At 67.1% G+C, this 17574-nt stretch overlaps 3 protein-coding genes across 3 annotated transcripts; all 3 read right to left on the reverse strand.

Moving 5' to 3' along the window:
* Positions 1-111: 111 nt before the first annotated feature.
* Q8F55_008641 (uncharacterized protein) lies at positions 112-9551 on the reverse strand (the record flags this gene model as incomplete). Its single annotated transcript, XM_069357025.1, has 6 exons — positions 112-4815; positions 4852-5034; positions 5089-5223; positions 5269-9219; positions 9260-9421; positions 9462-9551. 6 exons carry the CDS (start codon positions 9549-9551, stop codon positions 112-114), a joined length of 9225 nt encoding a protein of 3074 aa, XP_069204962.1.
* Positions 9552-11433: 1882 nt separating this feature from the next.
* Positions 11434-15579, reverse strand: Q8F55_008642 (uncharacterized protein; the record flags this gene model as incomplete). The annotated part of the gene is made up of 3 exons (XM_069357026.1): positions 11434-13963; positions 14050-14690; positions 14737-15579. 3 exons carry the CDS (start codon positions 15577-15579, stop codon positions 11434-11436), a joined length of 4014 nt encoding a protein of 1337 aa, XP_069204963.1.
* Positions 15580-15662: 83 nt separating this feature from the next.
* Positions 15663-17574, reverse strand: Q8F55_008643 (uncharacterized protein; the record flags this gene model as incomplete). Its single annotated transcript, XM_069357027.1, has 4 exons — positions 15663-17192; positions 17245-17271; positions 17324-17452; positions 17497-17574. The coding sequence occupies 4 exons, from the start codon at positions 17572-17574 to the stop codon at positions 15663-15665; spliced, it is 1764 nt and encodes a 587-aa protein (XP_069204964.1).

Genomic DNA, 17574 nt, shown 5'->3' on the forward strand with positions numbered 1-17574 from the left:
GTCTTCACCATGAAGCGCGTCGCAGTAGTCGTAAGTTGTTCATACAAGGTCCTATGTCTACACTATGTATCTACAAGCTCGCTCAAGGTCCTATGTACATACAACCCCGACTCAGTAGTCGTCGGGGTACTCGCCGTCCTCTCCCTCGTCACCAAACTCCCACTGCACCGCCGTCTCCTCCTCCTCCCACACCTCAACCTCGGTCTCGCCCTCGGTCTCGTCATCGTCATCGCCATCGCCATAGTCGACCTCCTCCTCAGACGAGTAGTCGAACCACGCGCTGCGCGACGCGCGCGCCTGGCTCTGCGCCTGCCCGGCGCGCACGGCCGGAGCCGGCACATCCGCCATCTCGAGCAGGAACTCGTCAAGGTGGCGGGTAGCCTTGGGCTTGGGCGGGTCGACGATCGGCGACGTGTCCGCCAGCGACGCCTTGAGCTCGATCATGGTCTGCGCGATCGTGTACCTGTCGAGCTCTTCCTGCGCCTCCTCGATCTGGTCGTCTGCCGTCTTCGCATCGGCCGGGATGACGATGATGTGCGGCTCGCTCTCGGACACGCTGCGCAGCCCGCGCTTCCGGATCGTCTTGAGCGGCCGGTCCGAGGGCGCGGGCTCGAACACGTCGGGGTTGACCTCGTCGTCGAAGAGCGAGTCGCGCTCGTGGCGCTCGTCGCCCTCGTCGACCGTCTCGAGCTTGCGCTGCTTGGCCGTGTTCTTGGTCGGCACCGTGCGGCCCGCCTTCTCGAGCTCGAGCCGCGCGTCGACGACGAGCGCCGCCGCGTCGCGCTTCAGGTCGCCCATGTCGGTGGGCAGCTTCTCGTTGAAGGCGTGCAGCTCTTCCTTGGGGGTGGGCTCTGCGCAGACCTTCTTCCACTCCTCCCACGTGGATCGGTATATCTTCCGGACATCATCGTTCTCGAAGACGAGCTCCTCGGGGTCGGGGAACACGAGCACCTCGTCCTCACCCTCGGCGTCGGCGTCGGACAGGCCGTCATCGTCGGCGGCTGCGGTCGAGCGCTCGCCGAGCTCAGGGAAGCGGGAAGGTGAGGGCGGGGGCTGGGCGGCGCGGGGAGCGGGCGCTGGGGCCGGGGCCGGAGGTGCAGTCTGGGCCGGAGTGCTGGTCGCGAGCGGAGGCGGCGCGGGAGCTGGCGCCTGTGGGCCCGTCGGCAAGCTCAAGCCGGGCGCGGGGGTGGTCGGCTGCGGCAGTGTGGCTGCTGGGACTGGCACCGCCGGCTGTACGTTGAACGGGCCGATCGTCGAAGCGCTGGTCGCCAGCGGTGCCGGCTGAGGCGGGGGAGCTGGCGCCGGCGGCACGGGCTGGAAGTTGAAGGGCACCAGTGTCGACAGGTTTGGCGGCGCCGGTGCGGCGCTCGGAGCTGGGGCAGGCGGCGCGGGCTTGAAGCCGAAGTCGAGCGTCGGTGCCGGGCGGTCGGGCACCACGCGCGTCCTGGGCGACAGGCCGGGCCCCGCTGGCTTGAAGCTGAACGGCGTGAGCGTCGAGGCGGCTGCCGGTGCTGGCGCGGGCGCTGGGGCCGGCATTGGCGCTGGCACTGGGGCCGGCGCTGGCGCTGGCACTGGCATCGGCGCTGGTGCTGCCATGGGCATCGGCGCTGGCGCCGACACGCCGCCAGGAGCCGTCGGGGCGGAGAACGTGACCGGGCGGCGGAGTGGCACAATGTTCCGTGGCGCCTCTGCCGCCGGGGGCGCAATGTGGCCCACGAACTCGGGCGGCATTCCCCCTGCCCCCATAGTGAGCGGCATGAATGGTTGCGCGTTGCCCTGCGGCACGAACGGCGGCGCGATGCCCGGCGGGATGAACGGTGGCATGATGCCCGGCGGCGGCACGAACGGCGGCGCGATGCCCGGCGGGATGAACGGTGGCATGATGCCCGGCGGCAGCCAGAGCGGCGAGCCGTTGGGCGGAGCCGCGGTCGCGGCGACCGCGGCCTCGACGAGCGCGTCGAACGGAGATTGTTGTGGGGCCGGTGCCGGCTGCTGCGGGGGCGGGAGCCACGTCGAGATGGTCGTGCCGTTCGTCGGCTGTGGCACTGGCGGGGCGGGCTGTGGGGGCCCCTGCGGTGCTGGGAGCCAGGTCGAGATGGTCGAGCCGTTGGTGGCCGGCTGGGCCGCCGTCGCGGCCTCGACGAGCGCGTCGAACGGACTCTGTGGGGTAGGTGGCGGCTGAGGTGCCGCGAGCCACGTCGAGATGGTCGAGCCGTTCGTGGGCGCGGGCTGTGGCGCGGTCGCCATGATAGTGAACTGGCCCTGTGGCAGACCCGGCTGTGGCGCGGGCTGTGGCGCGAACTGGGGCTGCGGCGCGGGCTGTGGCGCGCTGAAGGTTGTGAACGGAGCGTGTGGCGGAGCAGGCGCCGGCTCCGGCGCGGGCGCGGCCTGGCGCCACCCGGCGACGGGCGTCCAGTAGTCGGTCGTCTGCTGCGGAGGCGGAGGGGGAGTCGCCGGCCTGGCGCCACTCGGTCCAGCCGAAGTGGCGCCGTCCTCGACCTTGTCGACCTCGATGTCTTGCGTCTGGTCCATCTCGTCGTCGTCGTCTTCGTCGCCCTCGAGCTCCTGCGACTGCTCCGCCATGCTAAAGTCCTCGAGGCATGGCGCGCGCTCGAGCGGCGCGTCGTCGAAGAGTGGGGCGGGCGGCGCGTCGTCGGCGCGTGGGGCGGGCGGCACGTCGTCGGCGCGTGGGGCGGGCGGCACGTTGTCGGCGCGTGGGTCGGGCTGCGGGGCGGACGGCGCGGGGTTGCTCGAGCCGCCCATTGGCAGGTACCATTCGGCCGGGTACTCGAACTCCTCGGCGTCGTCGTCGTCGGGGTAGTCTGCCCATGACATGGACTGGTTGGCCGCGCTCGTGTCCGCTGCGGGGGTGGGTTCTGGCGCCGGGGCAGGGGCGCTGGTCGCAGTCGGTGCCGGTGCTGGCGCAGGCTGGACCTGGGGCGCAAGGAAGAGCGTCGCAGCCGGCGCCTCGGCTGGCTGGGGCTGCGGTGGGCCAACGGGCGTCGGGACAGGCGCCTGGTCAGACTGGGACTGGGGCTGACCGAAGAGCGTCGGGGCAGGCGCCGGAGCGGACTGAGGCGCCGAGAAGAGCGTCGCATCAGGCGCCGACTGGACGATCGCCTCCGTCGGGCTGGGGGTAGGCTGAGGTTGAGGCTCAGGTGGCGACTCCGGCTGAGGCTCAGGTGCCGACTGCGGCTGCTGAACCGCGTAGTAGAGCTCGAGCTCCGTCAAGGCGTGCTGGAGCTGTGCTTCGTCGACCTCAGATGCCGGCTGCTCTGGTGCTGGGTCGAGCGCCGGCTGCGCCTGAGCCTCCGCCAAGAAGTGGTTGAGCTCCTCCAGGCTGCCTTCAAGCGGGAGGAGGTCGAGTCCAAGGGACGCCAAGTCGAAGGGGTCGAGGTCAGGCTGGGGCTCAGCGTCGACGATGGCAGGCTGAGCGTCGACGATAGCAGGCGGAGCGTCGACGACAGCAGGCTGAGCGTCGACGATAGTAGGCTGAGCGTCGACGATAACTGGCTGAGCGTCGACGACGGCAGGCTGAGAGTCGACGACAGCAGGCTGTTCGAGCTCGAGCGAGGCGGCAGGGGGCAGGGCCTCTGGAGCTGGAGGCGGCACCTCGGTCGGTGGCGCGCCGCTGGCCACCTCGACCTGCTCGCTGCTGGCCGTCGCGTCGACCGTGTCGACCTCCTCGACCTCGTCGGGAAGCTCTGGCTGAGCCCCGTACATCCACTCCTCGAAGGCTGCCAGGCTGAGATTAAACGAGACAAACCCGAGCTGCGCTACATCCAGCGCCGGTGGTTGCGGGGTGGCGACGGGTGACGGCGCGGGTTCGGGCGACGGAGCTGGGGGCAGAGGTGCAGTTGCTGAAGGAGCCACGTCCGTCGGCGGAGCCAGGTCGGTCGCCTCGACCTGCTCGCTGATGGCAGTCGTGTAAACATTGTCCACGTCCTCAGCGTCGTCGCCAGGATACTCTGGCATCGGCTCATAGAGCCACGCGTCGTCGTCAGCCGGGCCGAGCTGAAGCGCCGCCAAGTCGAGCTCAACCTGCGTGTCGTCGAAAGTCACGCCCAGCTGAAGTGCGGCCCAGTCGCGCACAATCTCCTCTAGAGGCGGCAAGGAGGGAGACTCGGGTGTGGCGATGGGCGACGAGGCGGGGTCGAGCGGTACGGGGTCGAGCGGCTCGGGATCGACTGGCTCGGGGTCGAGCGGCTCAGAGTCGACCGGCGCGGGGTCGAGCGGTGGTCCAGTGGCGGGAAGAGTCGCGTCCGTCGGCGGAGCACGGTTGGCCACCTCGGCTTGCTCGATGCCGGCGGTCGCGTCGACCTCGTCCAGGTCCTCGTCATCGTCGAACGGAAAGTCTGGCTGAGGCCCGTAAAGCCACGCCTCGTAGGCGGCCGAATCCTCATCCTCCCAGTCGAACTCAACCGGGGGCGGGGTGGCAGGTGGCGATGGCGCTGTGATGATGAGAGCCGGTGGTGCAAGCATGGGAGCTGGAGGAGGCGCGTGGATGGGTGGCGCGGGCTTCACCAACTCCGCCTCTTCGCCACTGCCGGGCGTCGTGTCGACCTTGGCGAGGTTCTCGACAGGCTCGCTCTGGACGCGCTGCTTCGCCTTCACTTTGACCTTCTTGTTGATCTGGAACGTCGCAGTCACATAGGTGAGGATGAGGCTGCCCAAGACGGCGAGGGTGTCGGGCGCGATGTGGAGCCACTTGGCCATGGCATCGGCCACCGCACGCTCGAGGTGCTGCGTCTCTGGGCGACACTCGGACAAGAACGTCTGCTCGTACTTGTCGCACTCGTCGATGTAGCCCTTCTCCTGCGTTGTCAGTGGCGGTTTGCTTCAGTTACTCACCCCAAGCAGAATCCAAGCCATTGGGAGCAGGTCGTCCTCGAAGTTCTCCATGCGCTGATGGATCTTCTCGGCGATGAACTGGTCCTCGGCCCAGTGCTGGTCGGTGACCCCCGCGGGCTTCGGCACACCTCCCGCTGGATGCTCCTCAGCTGGCGCAGGATACCACAACTTTTCGCGGGCGGCCTGAGGGGGTGTCTGTCAGCGTACTGAGTCTCGTACATATGGGTTGCAACTCACCTCGGCAGCGAGGATAGCGAATGCCGTGATCTGGCCAGCGGTCCAGTCACTGAACTGGAGATCGCACCACTGGCGAGCCCGCGTAAGTTCATCCTCTCCAGGCTCTGTTGCCGAGGGCGATGCCTCATCGTCAGACTGTGTGGTCAGTTTGGCACAAGCCGGGGGAGGTGTGTGACTTACGAAGCGGACGACATACGCAACGGCGTCGAACACTTCCGGCTCCAGTTCCATCCCCAGCATCTGAACGAAGACACTCTGGGCGTCCTCCCACTCCTGCTCGGTCGGGCGGGAGTCAATGTCGGCCAAGAGGGGACGGTGCAGCTCGACAGATGCCGCGTCGTCGCCGAGAGGGGTCCATGGAATGTCGGACGCCTTCGCCTTGCCCATCTCCTTGCGGCGCGCCTCGGCGGCGGCGGGGTCAGCCTCGGAAACGTCGTCCTCGTCATCGACAACTTCCGGCACGGGGTCGGTGGACTGGGGCTCGGGCTCGACCACCTGAACGGCCTGGGCCGGCGCCGGCTCCTCGGCCGCGACGGGCTCTGCGGGCGGCAACTCGGCAGTGACGGGCTCCGCGGGCGGCAGCTCGAGCACCACGGGGTCGGTCACCATCGGCAAGGTCACGACGGGCTCGGACGGCGGGGACTCGGCCAAGGTGGCCTCGGTCTGTGCAGGCTCGATCACCACGGGCTCAATCGCCACAGCCTCGGACGCCGCGGACTCGGGCGTCTTGGTGGGTGCCGACTCGGTCTGGGCATCACCGAACATTGGCCAGGTGGTGACGACAGAGCTGAGAGAAGCGAGCGACTTGCTCAGCGTAACAGGGTTGTCGCGGTGCCGGTTGCTGCGGCCTGACGCGGTGTTGCGGCCACAGACCGGCGAGGTGCGGTGGCGCGCCTTGTCGGGATCGGTTGCCACAGGCTCGATCGCCACGGGCGCAGTCGCCACAGGCGCGGAGGGTGCCAACTCGGGCGTCTCGGTGGGCGCGGACTCGGCCTTGGCATCGCCAATCGTTGGCTGGGTGGCGGCGCCAGACTCGAGAGCAGCGATGGCCTCTGCCAGCGTAGGACCGTTGGCGTGGCGTCGGTTGCTGCGGGGAGACGCGGTGTTCGGGCCACGCGCCGGCTTCGACGGGGTGCGGTGGCGGGCCCTGTCCTCCTTCTTGCGCTGCACATTCTTGCCGCCCTTGGTTAGGCGTGGGATCCTCGAGGCGGGCTTGGTGGTGGCGGTCGAGCTGCTGGCGGCCGCGGTGCCGGCTGGGTTGACGGTGGGCTTCGGCGCCGAGGGCGTGGCTGGTGGCTCGGGTACTGAGCCGTTGGCTGGACGACACTCGTCGCGCGAGTCTGCTCGGTGGCCCTCGTTGCTGCGCGACTCGTGTGACCTCGCACGCTGGGTGGATGGCAGAATGGGCGAGGGGAGTGAGAGACGCGCGCTTGCGTCGCGGCGCCCCTCGGCTCGCTTGGCCTCCTGGCGCTTGATGCCCGAACCACGCTGGCCTCGAGGGCGGTCGCCGCCGGGGCCATCCTCGCTATCGTCGGAGTCCGAGTCCGAGTCCGGCTTGTCTGGCGCCTTGCCATCCTCGACGGGGTGAGGTGGCGCCTCGTCGTCCTCGACTGGCTGGTCTGGCTGGTCTGGGATCTTGTTGCCCTCGACCGGCTGGTCTGGCACCGTGCTGTCCTCGACCAACTCGTCAACAGACTTGCCGACCTCGACCGGCTGGTCTGGCACCTTGATGTCCTCGACTGGCTCGTCCGCAGGCTTGCCGACCTCGACCGGCTCGTCCACAGGCTTGCCGACCTCGACCCGCTCGTCTGGCACCTTGCTGTCCTCGACAAGCTCATCCAGAGACTTGCTGACCTCGGCCGGCTGAGGCACCTTGACCTCCTCGGCCGGCGAGGCCGGCGAGGCCCCGTCCTCCTTCTTGGGCCGGCCCCCACGGCCACGGAAGCGACGACGGGCCGCGGGGCACGGCTCGGAAGATCCGTCCCCGGGACCGTCGCAATCGGCGACGACGGTGCCGTGCCCCTCAGTGTCGGGTGCCGGAGGGGCGGGGGGAGGAGAGGACTCGCGCGGGGCCGGTGGCGGCGAGCGCGGCGAGTCGTCCTTCAGGGTCCGCCCAGGTGTGGGCGGGGTGTCCTGTACCGAGAGAGGCGCGACCGGTGGTCGGACCTCGGGCTCGGTCTTGGTCGAGGGCGGGGACTGGGGCGAGCCAGTCTCCGCGGCGGCCGATGGGGCATCGGGCGCGATCTCGACGGCGGGCGCGTGACGCTGCTCCGCGGGGGTGGGCGCTTTGAGCTGCTCCACGGGGGTTGAGGTGGGCGCGTGGCGCTGCTCCAGCGGCGAGGACGGAGCCTCGCAGGATGCCGACGGGATGTCGACATGGGCCTCAATAGAGGCCAGAGACACTCCAGGGGAGGTCTCGAGGGCGAGCGCTTGGAGCTGCATCGCCAGGGCCTCGACCTCCGGCGCTGGAAGCGGCACTGGGAGGGTCTCGGCGGCGGGCGCTGGGAGCTGCACCGCGGGGGTCTTGATGGCAGGCGCTTGGAGCTGCACTGCACGGGTCTCGACGGGCTTGGAAACCTTGCCCGGAGAGGAAGTCTTGGCCAGGAGCGCGCGAGGCAGCTCGACTGGGGAAACCTTGTTGGAAGCCTGGTTGGCAGGCTTCCTGGGACCGGTGGTCGGGGCACGGCGAACAAGTCGGCGGCGGATGCCCAGGCGCACAGAGTCCGACGTCGGAGGGAGCAAGAGCTCAACCATCCCGACGATGACCTTGATGGGGTCGGTTGCGACCCCAAACTTGATGCCACTGTCGACAGAGTCGACTGTGGCGGTAGCCGTTGGCGGAGGGACGAGGGCAGGGGCGGGGAGGAGAGCGGCACAACCAGGAGCGACAGAGTCAGCATCCATGGGGCGCTCGTCCTCCGTTCCCGCGGCCGAGACAGGAGCCGGGACAGGAGGCGCTTCAGCTGCCGAGACGGGGGCCACTTGAACAGCCTTGGTGACAACCGGTTCGGGCACGGGAGCCGTGTCCACCTTGTGGTTGCACCCAGGGGCCTGGACCGTCACGTGGACGGTGACGGGGGCGGCGGGCAGCGAAGCGGAAGCCGAAATCTCGACAGCAGGAGCCAGAGTCGTGGAGCCGTGAGACGAGACCGTGGTGCCCTCCGAAGGCGCCGAGTCGCCGTCGCCCAACATCGAGCGGATACCGAGATACGCGCGACCCTCTAGCGACATCTGTCGAAGGGCGAAGGCAATCATGTCCATGAAGGACTGGTCACCCGGCGACAGAGTTGCGGCAGCCCTGAGAGGAGCGGGGGGCGGCGAAGGAGTGGGCGTCGGCAGAGGAGGAACAGGACAAACCGAAGTACCAGGGACGGGCTGTGGACGGTGGTCGGCCGGCTCGATCGTGGGCGTGGCACCAGGGAGCTCTGGCGAGTTGATGCCCGTCGATGAGCTCGAGGGCGTGTCCGTAGCAGGGGCCGAATCACCGAATGTCGTCTCCAGGAGGGTCCGGTTCTCCAGATCGAGGAGCGCCTTCTCCAGCACTCGCAAGTTCTTCTCCATTACGGAGTTGTACTTGCGGAGAGAGCCGACCGTCTTGATTCGACCGAGGTACTTGGCCGGTCCGGCTTCACGATGACGGCTGAGCTCCAACACCTTGAACTCCGACAGAGCTGTGGCCCAGTCGACCGCGGCCGCCCAGGTGGGCCAGGTGATGATGGCCAGCCAAGTCATGTTGACCCCCGCAGCAGCTGCGACCTTCGCGTAGGCGACAACAGCCTGGCAAAGGAGCTCCTGGTTCTGCCTCAGGATCTCGCTGTACAGCCAGAGGTTGGTGACGGTCCTGGTCCGACTGCGAAGGAAGCCGTCCTCGGCGTGTCCCAACTCCAGCACATCGACCCCTCCCGCGCTCATCCTGTGGACGCTGGCGTTGGTCCTGTCGATCGTCGGCCAGGTGGTCTCGGTCGAAGGCAGAGTGGGCTCAGGGACATCCGTGGGGTCGACAGGGTTGTCACCAGGATCGTCGGCGCCGTCCGCTTTGTCCGCGTTGTCGGCATTACCCGCGTCGTCCGTTTGGTGAGGAGAACCGAAAGCACACCGAGATATGCCCACACATAGGTGGCAGAGTCCAAACTGAGAGTGTGAGTGACCAAGCCGCTAGGTGGATGCTTACCAGAAGAGAGAAGCCCAGAAGATTGAAGACGTAGATCGTGACCATCAAGCTGTAGTCGTCCCAGTAGTAGATGTCCATATTGAAGACCACCATGAAGAACCACTTGGGGAACTTCATAAGGACATCGACCTGACGAAAGGGCTGCAGCATCGAGGTGATGCTCTGGAAGGTGTGAGCGGCAACCGGTGGCGACATGACTTACCAGAGCATAGAGGACCGAGAGGATGCAGAAAACCAGGTTGAGCATCGAGGAGAGGGGCGGCGCATCGAGTGCCGCGTCCTGCAGCGGCATGGCTGGTGTAGTGTAAGGCATAAACTGTGCCAATGGATAGAGGATAGATGATGAGTTGTGGTGAATGGTATGAAGAGAAGAGAGAGAGTGGGTGGTGGGAGGTTAATATCGGCGGCGTGGGGGAGTGGGCGAGTGGACGCAGACGGGCGGATGGGGGATGGGATGGGAGGTGCGGTGTTGGGATCAGGGCCAAGGTGTGACGAGTTGAGAGAAGCACACACTCGACACACACGCCAGACGACAGCCACACACACGCCAGTGCGAGTGAGACGCACGCCGGGGCGAAGGGGTCGCACCGTCCGAAGCTGTTGTTTGTTGTCTCCGCCGTCGTGACGGTGGAGTCCAAGGTGTTGTGTTGGTCAATGGTCAAATGCATCATTCTCGTTCTGTTTTGGATGCATCACTTGTGCATCCTCGCATGCGGGTGGATGGGTGCAGCAGTGATGCGTGTCGAGAGTGTGCGTGTTTTGCGCAAAATGATGGCGTTGTGCCACACACACCGCCACGGACCCACTTTCGCCACAAACCACACACGAAAAGCTCGGACCCGCCTGCCCGTCGCTGATCACACAACGCGACACGCAGCCCATTGTCGGCATGCAGCAGTCGTCCAACCCACTCTCACCCGCTCAAGCTCATCCGGTATGCTGCATGGCTGAGAAGCGCGGGACCAAAGGTGCTGGGTCATGGAGATTGGAAGGGCATGCATGGCCGTCTCGGCCGACAACTCACGTGCTCGGCACAATCGGCCTGTGCGCTCGCCGCGCCGCCTCGGCGACGGCACCAGGCGCCCCGCCGATAGCCGAGCCGTCTCAATGAGCCGTTGGCGGCTTTGCAGAGCTGGTCCACTCCGCTCGCTTGTTGCCTCGGCGCCGCGGTCAGCTTCTCCGCCGCGTCCCGCCGCCCGCGTCTGGAGTTGCCTTGGCTCCTAGTGCCTCAGTGCTCAGTCAGTGTGGTAGACGGGTATGCGTGGTCGACGTGGGCCAGATGTGGGCGGCCAAAGCCGCTGCAGCGTGAGGTGACCCCCTCAACCACGCACCATACATCGCCTTGCTCCTTCGAACGACGCAGTGTCTCCGCTCGAGCAACGCAGGATCGCTCACCCGTCAGCTGGCACGCCAACTCACGCTCAAAGTCCTGCAATTGAACTGATACATCCCGAGCTTACCTCCAGCGCAGGGGGAAGAGGCGACGAGCTACAGCGCGGACCTCTCAACCCGGGCTGCTGGAGGGTCTCGCTGACGGGGCAACCTCGAGATCGCCAAACTAGCGTTCGTCGGCCACGGCTTTCGCCATCTTGCGGCACCTGCTGTCCACGACGGCGTCACGGTCTGAGGTTAGATGGATGAAGCGGCTGAGATCGAACGAGGCCTCTCTGAAGCAGCTTGGTTTATGGGGTTTCATGAATGCTTATCTGCATATCTACAATTGTCCGAGTCCATCTATGTATGTACAAGCAGTGTCCTTTTCACTCCTCGGCGGTCACCTCACCGCATCCGACACCCCACTCACGCCTCCATGTCCTCCGCCCCGACTCCGACCCCTCTCCCGTCCACGTCCCTCCTTAGCCCTCACCCGTCACCTCATGCTCTTGCTCTGGGGGCGCGATTGCTGCCCCGCGTGGTTGTTGTGGGGGCGCGTATTGCTGCCCCGCGCGGTTGTTGTGGGGGCGCGATTGCTGCCCCGCGTGGTTGACCCTTCGGATCCACCTCGTTGTCTTCTCTGCAGGGGGCGCATAGTGCTGCCATGCAAGGGAGAGGACGAGGAGGGAATGACCGAGGTGCGCGAGCGCTCAAAGCTGCTTCGCGACGTGGGTCGAGCAAGATGGTGAGGTGCGGAGAGGTCGGGTGGAGGTGGCGGTGGGCGGTCAGGCAGGCGCACCCTACTGGGGACCGGGAAGGTCGCCGCGGAACTCGTGCTCCAGAGTGTCCGGAGACTTGCGAGCTCCCGTCGCCTTCTTCCGCGCCGTGCCGGCGCCATCCTCGTTCTCCTCTTCCGCGTCCGGGTCAGGAGCTGACCGGACTCGGAGCGCCTTCTGGGCCGGGTCGTACGGGTACGACTCGGCGGCGGACTGGGCCGTGGGCGTCTCGGTGCTGGAGACGACCGAGGCGGGAGGGGACGGGGGGAGAACGGGCTGGGGGGCAGCTGGCTCGGTGCTGCCGGCGGGGGTGGCGGGCGCCGTCGACTGCAGGGCCAGAGGTACTTGCTGACCTTGGCCCCGTCCGCCGATGCGCGTCTTGGAGGGGCGCGGGTGGGAGCTCGAGGGGCCATACGGGTCGGAGACCTGCTGCCACGCGAGCGTGGGACTGGCGGGAGGCGTGATGTCCCCCCGGTCCCGCTTGCGCTGCTCCACGATTGGAGCAGCGCCCTCCACCACCGCCGCCGCAGCGGCCGCCCTGATGGTCTCCGGGGTGGTGGAGCTGGCCCCCAGAGGTGAGCGGCGCGAGGGGCCAGCCGCTCCCGAAGCTTGCGGAGGCGGGCCAGTGCTGGACGACCCGACGCCGCCGAACCGGATCGTCTGCCCCTCGGAGGCCTCGACCATCCGACCTCCCTTCATCCCCAGGCCCGCCACAGCCTTCTGGAACAGGGCGTTGGGCACGCCCTTGGGAGGAGCCGACGCGGGGGTCGGCGAGGTGCCCAGCGGAGCTGACGGCGGGGCGGGGGAAGAGCTGGAGGCCCCAGCTGGTGGCGCTGGAGACCTTCCAGGGAACGCACCGTTCCACTGAGGAGGGGGAGGCGGGGTCCAGCCGGCCGGAGCGGTGAGAGGCCGCCGAGGTACCGGTGGCGACGGTGGACCAATCCGGGCCGCGAAGGGTTGGGGCTTGTTGGCGGCGATCGCCGGCGACGCCGCCGTCGCCTGCCCTGCCTGGGACGTCGAGGCGGTCGTGCCGCCCCCAAAACCGCTACCGAACGGTGAGTTCGGGTTGGTGGCGCGCGAGGTGCTGCTGCCGGTGGGCGGGGTCCAGGTGGGCTTCGAGGCCGTTGGCGGCGTCCAAGCTGGCTTCGAGGCTGGAGGCGGGGCGGCCGGCGTCGCAGCCGGCGTGTAGGGTGGCGGCGCTGGCGTGTAGGCCGGTGCACGCGCGGGGAAGTTGGCAAAGGCCGACACGATTGGTGTGGCCGTTGCTGGTGCCGTTGGGGCTGGCGGCTGTGGCGGCTGTGGCGGCGGCGGCGTGTATGTCGGCGGTTTCGCCGGGAAGGCAGCAAAGGCCGACACGGTTGCTGCTGCCGTTGTTGGTGCCGTCGGGACTGGCTGGGGCGGGGGCGGGGGCGCGTAGGTTGGGGCACGCGCGGGGAAGCTGGCAAATGCGGAAACGACTGGGGTTGCCGCTGTTGGTGCCGTCGGAGCTGGCGGTGGGGTCGGCGGCGTGTAGGTCGGGGGGCGCGCCGGGAAGTTTGCAAAGGCCGACACAATTGGTGTGGCCGTAGTTGTTGCCGTTGGGCCTGGCTGCGCGGTTGATGCTGAGGGCGCGAATGGGGTTGACGGTGGTGTCGGTAGGGCGTGCACCTGTTGGGAGAGGCCACCACTGGATGTCGCAGGCGGGGCGCTCTGGGTGCCTGCGCTGCTGCTTTGGACATCGTCCATATCTTGGTCGGCCTGGTCGGCCTGCTTCTCACCGCCCTTGCCGTCCATGTCATCGTCACCCTCGCCATTCTGCTCCTCCTGCCCCTTGCCGTCCATGTTGTCGTCGGGCTGGTCGGCGCCAGAGCTGCTCGCCGACAAGGAGAAGTCGTTCTCGATTCGAGTCGGGGCGCTCCTGGCGTTCGTGCCTCTGGAGGAAGCCCAGCCGTTGGTGGCGGTCGAAGTGGACGGGCCAGCCTGGGAAGATCCCCAGGTCTGGTTGGTAGCAGCGGCGGGTGGCTGAGCCGGCGTAGGAGGAAGGTTGAAGTACGCGGAACTGCCTGCAACCGTGGAGAAAATCTTAGCCAGGATGGCGGTGCGGGCGGGGACGGGGGTCTTGCCAATCTTCGCGAGTGTGGCGAGAGCTTCCGGTGACAAACCCGTGGTCTGCTGCACTTGCGCTGGCGCGGTTGACGAAGAGGCCTCGGGGTTCACTTGGCGGGAGCTGCTCGCGTGGGCGTTGGGGACGGCGCCAAACGACGGTTGACCGAAGGTGCCAGCAGGTGCTGCGGGCTGGGTAGCAGCGAGAGGGAAGAAGTTGGTTGGCGGGCCGGCTTGAGGGGGGTTGCTCGCCGAGGGTTGGACTTGAGTGAAGGAGCCCGACGAGGGCTGGGCTTGAGGGAGGGTGGCAGTCGACGATGAGGCGACGCGGCGATCGGGTTTCATAGCCCCCGACTCGCCCATGTCGTCGTCCTCGTCACTGGCCTTATTCTTGTCTCCACCGTCGGCCATGTCGACCTCGACGGTGAAGACCCTTGAGCCCGTGGAGGATGTCGTCCCTCCACGGGCGGAGCTGCTCACATTGTGAGCGCTCAGTTGAGCTTGGGATGACCCGGAGGGGCCATCTGGGCTCGTTGAGCCGCCAGCCGCCGGGCATACTCCGCGTGAACTGGGGGCTTGCGCAGCCAGTTCGGCTTGTCCCACGACGGGGGCGCCTTGCCGAGTGGGGCTGCCTGGCCGCCCCGGGGAAAAGGCTGGGCCGGGGCTCCCTGGCGCGAGCTCGAGGGCGTCGGCGTCGGCGGGGTTGAGGGAGGCGACGTGGAGCCCGAAGCCGTCGCGCCGTACCCAGTAAGGGGTTTGCGGCCAGTAGGCCGGGGGGTGAGCGGGCCAAGCGGCTGGTTGCTGTTGTGCATGGCGCGAGAGGCCAAATCCTGGCGGGGGCGGGTGGGCGCTGGGCGGTTGGGTGCAGCTGGCGCACCGTTGGCAGCTGGGGTGTCGTTGGCAGCTGGCGCGCCGTTGGCAGCTGGGGTGTCGTTGGCAGCTACGGCGTTGTTGGCAGCTGCGGCCTTTTCGGCGCGCTTCCTGGCAGCTCCCTCGACGGCGGCCTGCTTCTTCTCTTCCTGGTCAAGGGTCGCTGGAGTGGCACTAAGAATGGTAATGCCCAGAGCGTAGAACTTGACCGGGTCATGGTCGGGGTAGTTGTTCTGCAGCTCACCCTTCGCCCACGCGTTCTCCTCCTCGGTGGGCTCAGGGAGCTTACGAGCAAGGGGGTTGGCCATGGCGGCGTTGTAGTCGCCAGGCTGGGGTGTCAGTCTTGCATTTTCAGGTTCAGTGTCATCAACTCACCATGAGGAGAAGACGGGCCAAGGCATGCTGCTCGCCCTGACCGAGGTTGTCGTCGTTCAGCCCCTGCTCGTTGTAGTGCCTGAGGGCCAACTGCCAAATTTCGGTGCTGACATAGGTGCCGGCTGCCTTCTGGGCTGCCACCGAAGCCTCGGCGTCGGCATCGGCTTTGCGCTTGGCGAGGTCGGCAAAGCTCATCGTCAGCGAGCTCGCATCGAGCCTGGCTGGAGCTCCGACGACCAGGGCCGAGGGGCCCGACTGGGAGGCCGGCTGAATGCCATGCTGGACAGCAGGCTGGGAGATGCGCTGAGCCAAAGGCAGTGGGCTCGATGTGGCGGCGGGGGCTGCCGCGCCAGCAGTGAATGGCGTCGCGGGAGCCAAGTGTTGGACGGCAGGGCTGACGGAGAACGGAGTGAAGCCCTTGGGGGTGGACTCGACGGGCGCCGGAGCTTGGGCGTTGATGCTGCCGAAGAACGAGGGGATAGCTGGGGTCTGCGCGGCAGGAGACTCAGCAGCCGTGGTCTGCGCGACAGGAGACGACCCGAGGCCGCTCATGCGAGCCAAAAGGTTGCTACTAGCCTCCGTGTGCGGGGCGAGAGTCGACTGTGGGGTCGTCGGAACGGGAGCTGGAACTTGAGCACTAGTGTTGCCGAAGAACGAAGGGATGGCGGCCGTGGTCTGGGCGACAGTAGACGGCCCGGTGGGCGCGGTACCGACCGCCGTGTGCGGCGCGAGACCAGGCTGTGGCGTCGACGCGAGAGGAGCCGGAGATTGAGCACTGTTGTTGCCGAAGAACGCGGGGATAGCCTTCGTGGTCTGCGCGACCGGAGGCTGCCCGACATTCATGTGAGCCATCGGCGCGGTAGTCGCCGCCGTGGGCGGCGCGAGAGCAGGCTGTTCCTTGGTTCCACCTTGCGCGCTCGCGGCGTTCACGCGGGCAGCCTTTCATTGGACACTATCGCCCCGAGACGCAAGGCCAGGGGAAGTTTGGCCTCGGCTGGGGGAGTGGCTGCGGTGTTTGTGCTAGCCATGGGCGCGGGCGCAGACTGTGGCGGCGTCGAGGCCAGAGGAGCGGGAGCGTGAGCACTGTTGTTGCCGAAGAACGCGGGGATAGTCTTTGTGGCCTGCACGACAGCAGGCGGCGCGAGGTTCATCGGCGCGGGAGCAGCCACGGTGGGCGGCGCGAGAGAAGACTGTTCCTTAGTTTCGCCTTGGGAGCTTGCGCGGTTCACGCGGGCAGCCTCTTCGTTGGACACTTGCGGTCCCATACGCAGAAGAAGAGCAGGCTTCTTCTCGGTGGGGGGCGTGGGTGTCGATGCCTCGGCGACAGAGTCGTCAACGTCCTCCCACTCGCCATCCTCAAGGGACTCAGTCGCCTTAGCGGCGACTTCCGGCTTCGGAGCGGGGGCGTGAGCAGGCTGCGAGGGACCGGCGGCGGTAGCAGGCACCTGGATAGGCTGCTGCTCCTTCGGCGTGGCGGCAGCTGAGGCAGAGGCGCTCGGGGTCTTGTTGGTGGCGGTCTTGACGGTGTGCGAGAGCGCAGCCTGGGTGGCGGTAGAAGGCGACTGGTTGCTGCTGGTGGCCTTGATGGGCCCAGCGACTGCCGCAACCTCCGCCGACTTGGTGGAGGCTCCAGGCGAAGCAGTGTCGGTGGTCTGGTTGGCAGCGACGACGTTGGTCTTGGGGACAGTGGCCGACACAGTGTCGGTTTTGGCGGGGTCATCGGCCGAGGGACTGCCAGTGGGGGTAGTCGGCGGCGACAACTGGTCAGGAGGGCTTGCATTCTTGCCTGGCTTGAACGGCACGGCCTTGCTCTTCTTCTTGGTGCGACCCGAACGCTGAGGCCCGAAGCCGCTGGACCTGCCAGCGTCCTCCGCCTCCTTCTCGAACCAGAATGGCTTCATGGGCTCGGCACTGTTGGTCTTGGGAATATCGACGCTGGCATCGTTCTGGGCGACCTGAAGCTCGGCCATGACGCCGAGCTCTGCCACGGTGACGGGGTCAGTGTGGGTGGTCGAGACATCGGCCGGGGCGGGCACACCCAGCGTGGCCACAACTTGGGCGGTGGCAACTGAGTCGTTGACCGGGTCGGAGGGGACCAGCGAAGCGCCGGCCGAAACGTCGTGCGAGTTGTCGGCGACTTCGGCGGTTGCAGCCGGCGAGTTGCAGACAGCATGAGCCGACTTCCAGCCGACGTTGGCCTTCACAGTTGCAGCCAAAGCATCCGCAGCGGCCGGGTCGTTCTGAGCCTCGTGCAGCTTGAACATCACCAAATTACGGACCGCGGCGGGCACCTTGCGAAGACGATGAGCTGTCTCGAGGGCATAATTCTCCTGCGCGGACGTCATCTGGCAAGCCACAGGGTCGGTGGCCACCTGCTCGATGCCGAGGGCGCCGGTATCACCAGTCTGGCTGGCATAGGTCATCTTGGCCATCCAGCAGATCTGCTGGAAATCGGTCTGGTGGATGGTTAGCCAAACTTGACGCCGCCAGACTGCCCAAGTCACTCACCGATGACATGACCTCGACGAGGTCCTTCTGGTGGTGTGTCAGCCAACCACACACAGAGCCATGTTACACCAGCACTCACGGTGTAAAGGCGCACGGCGTGCTCCGCGGCCTTTTCGCAGTGCTCCTCGAAAGTGAGCTTGTGGCCGAGGTAGTACATGTCGAGCTCGTCGTTGCCCATCATCTTGCCGACGATGGAGGCGAGGACGACCTGCGGATGTTAGCGGAAGCAAAGACTTGTCGCCCGTCACTCACCTTGGACGCCTGGGCGTATTCCTTGTTGAGAGCGTGAAGGGCAGAGAAGCTGACAGAGCCAGCCGCAGCACCCAACAT

This window comes from Vanrija albida, assembly GCF_041260175.1.
Source record: "Vanrija albida strain AlHP1 chromosome Unknown contig_7, whole genome shotgun sequence".
Taxonomy (NCBI): domain Eukaryota; kingdom Fungi; phylum Basidiomycota; class Tremellomycetes; order Trichosporonales; family Trichosporonaceae; genus Vanrija; species Vanrija albida.